The sequence below is a fragment of the Arachis duranensis genome, chromosome 3, assembly GCF_000817695.3.
Source record: "Arachis duranensis cultivar V14167 chromosome 3, aradu.V14167.gnm2.J7QH, whole genome shotgun sequence".
Taxonomy (NCBI): Eukaryota; Viridiplantae; Streptophyta; class Magnoliopsida; order Fabales; family Fabaceae; genus Arachis; species Arachis duranensis.
The window spans coordinates 10,485,973-10,495,174 of record NC_029774.3 but is presented as its reverse complement, the minus strand read 5'-3'; the positions used below and the strand labels follow the sequence as shown (position 1 = coordinate 10,495,174).

The 9,202-nt window shown below is 30.8% G+C and overlaps 2 protein-coding genes across 4 annotated transcripts; both read right to left on the bottom strand.

Annotated features, from left to right (window-relative positions):
• Nucleotides 1–1,674: 1,674 nt before the first annotated feature.
• LOC107477533 (photosystem II 5 kDa protein, chloroplastic) lies at nt 1,675–2,211 on the bottom strand. Its single transcript, XM_016097573.3, has one exon. It carries the CDS (start codon nt 2,122–2,124, stop codon nt 1,792–1,794), a length of 333 nt encoding a protein of 110 aa, XP_015953059.1. The 5' UTR covers nt 2,125–2,211; the 3' UTR covers nt 1,675–1,791.
• Nucleotides 2,212–2,358: 147 nt separating this feature from the next.
• LOC107477532 (uncharacterized) lies at nt 2,359–7,009 on the bottom strand. 3 transcript variants are annotated; one of them, XM_052259167.1, is made up of 13 exons: nt 6,877–7,009; nt 6,327–6,580; nt 6,078–6,204; nt 5,631–5,758; nt 5,447–5,516; nt 5,240–5,342; nt 4,280–4,397; nt 4,117–4,198; nt 3,912–3,973; nt 3,596–3,668; nt 3,392–3,472; nt 3,094–3,174; nt 2,359–2,909 (listed from the first exon to the last, which is right to left on the bottom strand). In XM_052259167.1, the coding sequence occupies exons 2-13, from the start codon at nt 6,530–6,532 to the stop codon at nt 2,742–2,744; spliced, it is 1,299 nt and encodes a 432-aa protein (XP_052115127.1). In that variant the 5' UTR covers nt 6,533–6,580; nt 6,877–7,009; the 3' UTR covers nt 2,359–2,741. The 3 variants fall into 3 exon arrangements, with proteins under 3 accessions (XP_052115127.1, XP_052115128.1, XP_020993290.1); XM_052259168.1 differs by having other exon boundaries at nt 6,863–6,996; XM_021137631.2 differs by having other exon boundaries at nt 6,719–6,994.
• Between the last annotated feature and the right edge of the window lie 2,193 nt (nt 7,010–9,202).

Genomic DNA, 9,202 nt, shown 5'->3' with positions numbered 1-9,202 from the left:
ATGTTTATTATTTCTTTAATAAATCGACTTTTATAGCGCATTAATAAACCTCTAAAGGTGTGTTTATATGAAATATTCTTAAATTTTAGTATATTTTTAATATAAAAAAATTAAATGATGTAGTTAAATTCCCTTTAATTTCAAAATGTTTTGTTTGGTTGAATTAATTATATTAGTTGCATTTTAAAATGTTATATTGAAAAAAAATGGTTAGATTACATTTATTTTTCATAAAAGATGTAGTTGATTTTATCATTTATTAGTTTTAAGTATTAATTAATGCATATAAATGCATTTTGAATTGGGATAATTCCTTCTCTTTCAGGGGAATTAAAACTCTTCGTTAAAATTCATTGAATTATAAAATTTTCCCAAAAATATTCAAACAAATTATTTTGTTATTAATAATTTTAAATGCTCTCTAAAATTATTGTCCTTTCTTTAATTACTCCATCCAAACACTCTAAAAATTAAAATTTTCTTGTGGGATCATTCATCATCAAAATTCTCTTGGATTATTCTATTTTTTATTATATATCTTCTAATAAAATTTTATAATCTCTAACATTTGAATTCAATTTTTTCAGAGTAAAAGGATAAATTAATAGATACATTAGTTCTTTTAATACATCAATTACTTATTATTGTACTAACTACTAAGGTACTGAGATGCACATACAAATATAATTATGTTTACTCATCATAGCTAGTAAGATAACCTATAAGCTACTTGGTGTGTTTTTAAACTATCAAAATAGTATCCAAAAATTTCACATTAACAAAAATAATCCAAAAGATATAAACGACACTCTTTAAAAGATTTAAAAATACAATAAAATAATTAAATATTAAATATATATTAAAAAAAACTATAAAAATCAGATTTGATGCAATTTTTTCAACCTTAAAATTTGATAATTTTATATCAAATAAATTTATTTTGAAAAAAATTGTGAATGACCAAGTATTTTTGAAAAATAAAAAAAAATCTAAAGATCAAATTTCTTATGATTTTTTGTGTGTATCTTTTAAAGAGATTGTCGTTCAAATATTTAATGATTAAAAACTTTCTGGTACTATTTTAATTAACCATTTTTTTCTTTTGAAAAATAACATGCATTATTGAAGCTACTAAGGTAACGTAATGAAAGTTAGCAATGAATTGAACTAAATTACTAAATCAAGTATTTGTTCCTTCTTTTTTCAACATACTAATGAGATTATTAAAAAAAAAAAACAAAATAAAAGATATTTACCAATAATTGATGTGCGAACATTGGTATATTTTGAATAAAACGTTATTTGAAAGACAAATTACGAAATTTAGTTGATTCAAGTAATTCAACTTTTATTCTCTTAACGAAAGGAAAAAAATAGCATTGGAATTTGGAAAAATATTAGATCAACTCTACTGTAACCAAATGACATGAATCCAATAAATCCTGAAAATTGGTGATGTGAAAATAAATTGTGTACAGGGGGTTACAGTTTTTAACTTTTAAGTTCTTGTTATTATCATCTTAAATGTTACGCTTAAGTTTGGCTAAAAAATATTATCCTTATTGATGGGGAAAAAAGTTGATTTAAGTTTCATGAGAACATTAAACTAACCATCTTCCCTTATTGACCATTAAACTAAGAATACCCAAAGACACCAAAAATAAGGCGCAGTGATTCTTTCATGAACAGCTAATGCATAGAATCATGTGAAATCAAAGCATTACATTACATTAGAACCCCATCACTCATTTTCAGAGCAAAATACAAGTGAAAGAAAATCCTATAGTACTCTCATTTGTTACAAATCCTAGCTGTAGGCATGGTGACACAGATTGGTGCATAGGCTTTCTTGGCTTCTGGGGTGCCACGTTTTGGTTCATCAGCCACAGCCACGCCAGCAACAGAGCAAACAGCAGCTGCAGCAGCAGCAAACATCATGTTCCTCCTTCCATTGTTGTTGCTTCCTTCCTTGTCCTCATAACTTACCTTAACCATTTTTTCACCTTCAACTGCTTTGGCAGCACTTGCTACAACCACCCTCCTCGGGGTTGCCACCGGAGACCGGTTGCTGAGGGCTGAGCTGCCAAGGAATGATGCTGTCATGGTGACTGATGATGATGCCATTGCTGCAACGTTAACCTGAGCTCTGAAGTCTGAACTAGTTAGTAGCTTCTCTACACGGCAAGTAGTTAAGTTAGATCATAAAAGAAATATATGGAATGTAAGTCATAAAGAAGGAACTAGTTGGGACATCCACAATCTTATCTAGTTTATGAGTGTGTCCAATAGATTATTGCCACGTTGAATAATTGATCCTTTGGAAACATGTGGCCTTGAGAAGTTTAGTGTTATGAAATGCTGACTAGGACTTCGGAGGATCAGAAAAATGAGGATTGTATTAGCTTTCAAATTTATATCCCCCTCCCCTTCCCTCTTCTTTTTCTTTGTCTCTTTATTTTTTTCAAAGGAAAGGGGTTTGAGCTTCTTATCTGATATAAACTACAAGTAAATATGAACCACCCAACATTATATTTAAACACCCCCTAAAAGATTCCACAACTAAAGTAAACCCCACAAGGAGGAGGCATGGATTACATTTCAAAATCAATTGCTTACAATAGATAACTAATTAATTTATCTTGTGTTAAGCTGTTCTGTTGAATGATACTATCATTTTCATTTCACAAAGATGGGGAAAGATGGTATAACTAGAACTTGGGTTTGGGAAACTACATGCAAGCCTAAGCGCATAAAACGATCTCTTCTTCTCTTGTTCTGTAAGGAGGAGGCAGTAAACTATCTATGTTGGCAAAAAGATCACCACGTCCAGGAGGTGGTTCCACAGCAGACGAATCCAATACCGAGTCAGGAATTGCTACAAGGGTTTCTTCAAAAAATGATTCAATTGTCTGGATAGCACAAGAATTCTGTTAGCATATGAAACAATTAATACAATAACTGAAGATATTAAGGAATGGATGTAACCCAAGATCTTAGTAATCCAATTAGACAAGCATACAAGAATTTCTCCTTTGATTAACTATTTAAGTACTCTATATACAGAAGACACATTTAGTTGGGCATCAACTTTACCGTGCAACTTCGGAAAGCAGCATCTGCTTTGCGCTTCCAAAGTCCATTTCCAGGTGATGAATGGAAAAGATTGAGCAAAGGCTGCAGTAACAGAATAGATTATATTAATATAATAGCAGTAAATTTCTGGTGAAAATGTGCATGTCATATATAGCTTTGTAAATGAAATGGAAGAAAAGAAAAAGAATCTTAAAAACAAAACAGAAACCCTTCAATGAGAACAGGTAAATGGTTGAAACTTGAAAGTAGGAAATTGACAAATTAGGAAACTAACTGACGAGTTACATATCCCCCTCACCTTCACAATATCTCGCACAGTTGGCTTGTGCCCATATTTTCCCAACACAGAATCTCCATAGACTTGATATTTTTTGAGTACCTTAATTATATGAGAAATAAGCAATTAAAGGGAAAAATAATGGGAAACTCAGTAATGTGAAAAGATAACTATCAAAGTTGGAGAGGATGTAGCAGTGGAAAGCCAAAAATTCTGTAAATGAACCTGACGGCGTGTAAGACCACTGCGTGGTGCACCATAAATTGCAGTATCAACATGTCCCAAAATATGCCATGGACTGGTATGATTATCAACAATGTTATTCAAGCCACCATGTAGCAATGTACATTAGCAACAACAAGAAGGTTCAACCAAGAAAACATTTCGAGAAATATACAACATTTTCTATTGTTTCACATAACAGTTTAAGCTTAGAATGAATTTCTTTTTCCTCTTTTTATAAAAAAAGCAGCATCTTGTTTGTTTGAGTTATCAAAGAATCCAAACAGGGAAATATAAAATATTTGTTTATAAGACGTACTTATTGTATGCTGCACGTCCAAGCATAACACCATGGGCACCAGCTTCTCGAGCTGCATTGACCTACAATCAAAATCCCCATAAAACAGGTAAAGGCCCTGAACAGTATGTATATGCTTTAAGGGAATGGAGTACTGGAAAATTCCTTTAAATACTTATGAATATGAGTCAATAAACAAAGACTGATCAGCATGACAAGAGTTCACCTCATTAATACCAGAAATGCCACCATTGATTGTAAATGTTAAGTCAGGAAAATCACGTAAGAGGCCATAAAAATATTCATATCTGCATTAGAGAGCATGAAACATCATTGGTGACCCAATATATAATATGATTGCAAAAGTCAAAATTTCTACTAGAACCTACTTTAGTGGAGGAATATTCCGATTTTCAGCTGGGCTAATGCCATTGAGCAATGCCTTCCTTGAGTGAATTATGAAATGCTTAGTGGGAGAGAAAGACGAAACATTGTAAATGAAATCACCTGCAAAAAAGAAGTATGTTAGATATTTTATTGAATGAATTATAACTAAAATCTAAATACCATCAATAGCAGTGTATAATAGAGATCCATTTTGGTATTTGAGCATATTTAAGAATACTAGAAATTTGCAAAATAACAGGGACTAAAAGAAGCAATTGCTGAATTGGCGGTGCTCAAACTGCTATATGCTATATTATAACTATCACATTATTTGATCCATGTACATAATCCCACTTATTGAGAAAAGGTTTTGTTGTTGTCACTGTTGGTCTTATTCAATTGCGTTATAATGATTAAGAAAATGGGTAGAAGAAATAAAAAATAATATTGATTTCAGATTGGCATAAGTTATCATCATTAACAAATGGGTGAAGAAACAAAAAATAATACTGATTTCAGATTGGCACAAGTGACAAGGAAAGGTTTTATAAGTTTGTTCTCTAATCTATTCTCAATTGAAGATGCACAAATCTACTAAGGGGTTAGCAACCCAACTCAAAACCCCATTGTTACTATAGCAATCATGATTTCATTTGCAATAATTCCTACCACCTCTTGGCATTTCACAACTGGCTTCTTCAACTCATAATTTTGATTTAATGGTAACAAGAAACAGCAGCAATTGGAGATATTAAGCAGTGAGCATCATGTACCAAATCCACTGGATATCCCCTTTTTAATTACTTTATGAATGCAAGATATTGAACACTATTCGAGCATATTTTTAGCTGCAAAAGCTCTTGAAATATATCATATACTAACATATATCAGGTTTACTCGAACCCAATTCATAAAATCCTAATCTTATAGTTTTTCAACTATAATAGCAAGAAGAATCTTACATAGCTGATCATAGGAATCATGATCATCCACTCCAATGCGACATTTGACACTAACAGGTACATTTGTGTTGGCAGCAATTGCCGACATAGCTTCAGCAACAAACTTTCCTTGAATAAATTAGATTTCAATATCAAAGCAAATTGATGGTGAAGATTTATATATTGATTCTGTTTGGATCTCATATTTAATTAAGAGTATTTTCTAACCTTTGGGTCAAGCATAAGGCTCACGCCAAAGCATCCATGTCCAGCTACCCTTGGACTAGGGCATCCACAGCTGGTCATTAAAATTAAAATTAAACAACAAAAAGGGAGGGTCTCCATCAGAGATGTTGGCATAAATCAGTGAAACTTTTAAGTGAGATTTAAGGTGAAAGGAAAATATACGAACTTTAAATTGATCTCATCATAGCAATAAGCATTAGCAAGTTCAGTTGCTTTTGCCAAATTTTCTATATTACTCCCTCCGATTTGAAGCACAATGGGATGCTGATCTGGAGAATATGCCAAGAACCTGTCCTGAGCAGAATAGAAATAGAAATAAAACATAAAATGTAATCATTGGTTGTTCAGTAGCAATTCATACAGAAGTGATAACGTTGCATATCATCCCAAGGATTTTGGCTCTACACAAATACATACACCCAGCATTACGAGATAAGCAGTCAACTTCTAAGCTAAATTTTAATCACTACTAGTTATGCAATATATTTTACCACAGAAAACTCAGACAACAAAGTGATATTACACAAATTGCAACCATGACATTAGTCTTATAGCACCAGAGCTCCTGGTCTTTTTTGTTTTCTTTAATGAGTAGAGTTTTCTTTACAGTTACCAGGTTGTCCTTTTGATGAACAATCGTTTCAGCTGCAATCATCTCAGTGTAGAGCCAAGCATGCTTCGATATGAGGCGTGCTAGAGTCCTATAGTGATTATCCGTCCAATCCATCATTGGAGCAACACTGAAGTAGTTCAATTCAACCAACAAAAAAGCAATACACAAAAACAAATCAGGTCAATAAAATCAGCACACAAATAGCTAGCACAACCAGATAGCTGAAAATGCAGAAACCAGGGTACCAACCTAAACCAAGGTGGAAGATACTGTTTTGCAACCACCCCATTTTTTCCATTTGATTGTTCTCTCCAACAAGACGCAGAAAACAACCTTGAACTTCGCAAATTCCCACGATATATGCTACCAACTATTGGGAATCTGAAACTTTTTGCAAAGACATTTGAGCCTATGGGAGCAAATGAAACTCCCAAGGAGTACCCTGCAAACTTCATCGTCCCTTTTCACAAACAAACCATAGCCCCGGTTGGTGTCTCTGGCACCTAAACAAAACAAAACACCTCTTACGTAGTATTTAATTGAACTTGTACCGTAATAATTGCACTTAACCAAAGTAATCAAACTCAAGAGTTCACACAAACTCGTATTAGCTCAGGTAAAATTAAATCTCAAAACTCAACTATTAGAGTGGCCGTTAACTTGATAATCTTGCAGTTAAGTGGAGAAAAATAATCAGTCATTTTATCGAACACTAGATATGCATAACATAGTTGTATGGAACAATATGCCACGAGAAGCACGCAGAAAGAGGAGAAAATTTACACGGATTCTGCCTTGCCTTTCAAGGAATGAGCTCGGAATAGTGTCTTCTGAGGCTGTTTGTAAGCTTATCCGCGAGTTTGTTTATTGGAAACTTTCAAGACTTTCAGGTGTAACTGTACCCTCTTTCCTCTCTGTTTATTTGATTGGCTTTTTAGAAGGAAAAACATAAATCTAAACAAAAAATTGGGGTTAATACTCAAATTTGTCCTTTAAAGATTTCTTATTTTTCAAATTAGTTCTCAAATGATTTTTTTAATTATATTTATCCCTGAAAATAAAATGTAAATCAAATTAGTTCTTCTATCAGTTGAATGATAACATGTCACGTTAAGTGCCACGTGTCATAAAATGATTGGTTGACGTGTCAGGATAGTGACACATGTCACTTACATGTAAAAAAAATTTATAATAAAAATAGTCTTTGAAAGTTTAGATATAAATCATTTTCATCCCTAAAATTTTAAAAATTAATCAAACTAGTCCTTATATAATTTTTTTATTTTTTCTTCATAATATTAAATTTGAAAATTTTTTATACTACTAATTTTAATAAAAATGTAATTGACAAACAAAAAATTAGTATTTGTATCTTTTCTTTTTAAAAATTTTTTCAATAAAATTGTCTCTCTCCTTTAAATCTTCTCAAAATCTCTCTTATTCTTGTTTATTCTAAAACCTTTTTCTTATATTATTACATTCTAAACAAAGTTATACCACTATTTTTTTTCTATTACATCTTTTTTTTCCATTACGGTATTACTTACATATAGGATGTAATGGTAGTGATACTTAGAGTCAAAATTTACAAAATATTGAAAATTTGTTGCTTTATTATTATTATTATTATTATTATTATTATTATTATTATTATTATTATTATTATGCTAAACGAATTGCTTCTTAAGCGTAATACGTGCAAAGATCATAATAAATTTTGTGTGTGTTTTATATGTTTGAGATAGATTATATAATTTTTCTTTTGATATCACAAATAAATGAGATAAAATGAAATAGGAAACATTGGGTTAATACTCAAATTCGTCTCATTCTTCAAATTAGTTCTCAAATTATTTTTGTAGTCATATTAGTCCCTGAAAGATAAAATGTAAGTCAAATTAATCCTTTCACCAGTTGGATGATGACGTATCAGGTTAGTGACACGTGGCGTGCCAGGTGTCACTTGACACGTTAAAAAAGTTTTTTATAATCAAAATAGTCCTTGAAAGTCCAAACGTAAGTCATTTTCATTACTAAAATTTTAAAAATTAATCAAACTAGTCCTTATATAATTCTTTTATAATATTAAATTTAAAATATTTTTTATACTACTAATTTTAATATTATTTTTTAAACCATACAATTTATTAAGGTTTACAAAATAATATTAAAATTAGTAATATCAAAAAATATTTTAAATTTAATATTATAAAAAAATTATATAAGGACTAGTTTAATTAATTTTTAAAATTTTAGGGATGAAAATGATTTACGTCTGGACTTTCACGGACTATTTTGATTATTAAAACTTTTTTACATGTCAAGTGACACGTGGCACGTGGCATGTCACGTGTCACTAACCTGACACGTCAACCAATTATCTTGTAACACGTGGCACTTAACGTGATACGTCATCATCCAACTGACGGAAGGACTAATTTGACTTACATTTTATCTTTCAGGGACTAATATGACTAAAAAATCATTTGAGGACTAATTTAAAGAATGAGTGATCTTTTAAGAACGAATTTGAATATTAATCCCAAAAAATTGTTACACAATATTATTTAAATCCAAACAAATCTTTATACGATATGGAAAAAATATATTAAAATTCATATGAACTAGGGTTAAATACTTTAAAAAGTAAATATGGTAGCCAAATTGGTGTAATTCAACAAGATAATTGGATAAAGAGGGGATTCTTTTTGGTAAAAATATTCGCAGATCAGATTATATAGTTAAAATTTTGATTCAATCCATATTAAATTTATTAAATCAGATCCAATATTCATATGTTTTATACTTGGATTGGATATTAAATATATCGGTTAAATAAAAGAATATATTAAAAAATTTTATTTTTCTAAAAAAAGTAAATAAATTTATTTTTGAACTTCTTTCGTTGCACCTTTAACTTCTGTCACACCTGTAGTTGCGATCTCGTCAGCTATCGTCACATGTGGTGGAAGAAACGTCTTTATTAGAGAGTTCTTTTCTTTCACCATATCTACACATTTCGAATTCTTTTTGGAATTTGTCTGCACATAGTCATAACAGTTACAATTGCCACAAATAAGATCTAAATTTCATACTCAACATTTTTTCTCAAAAAATAAAATGTA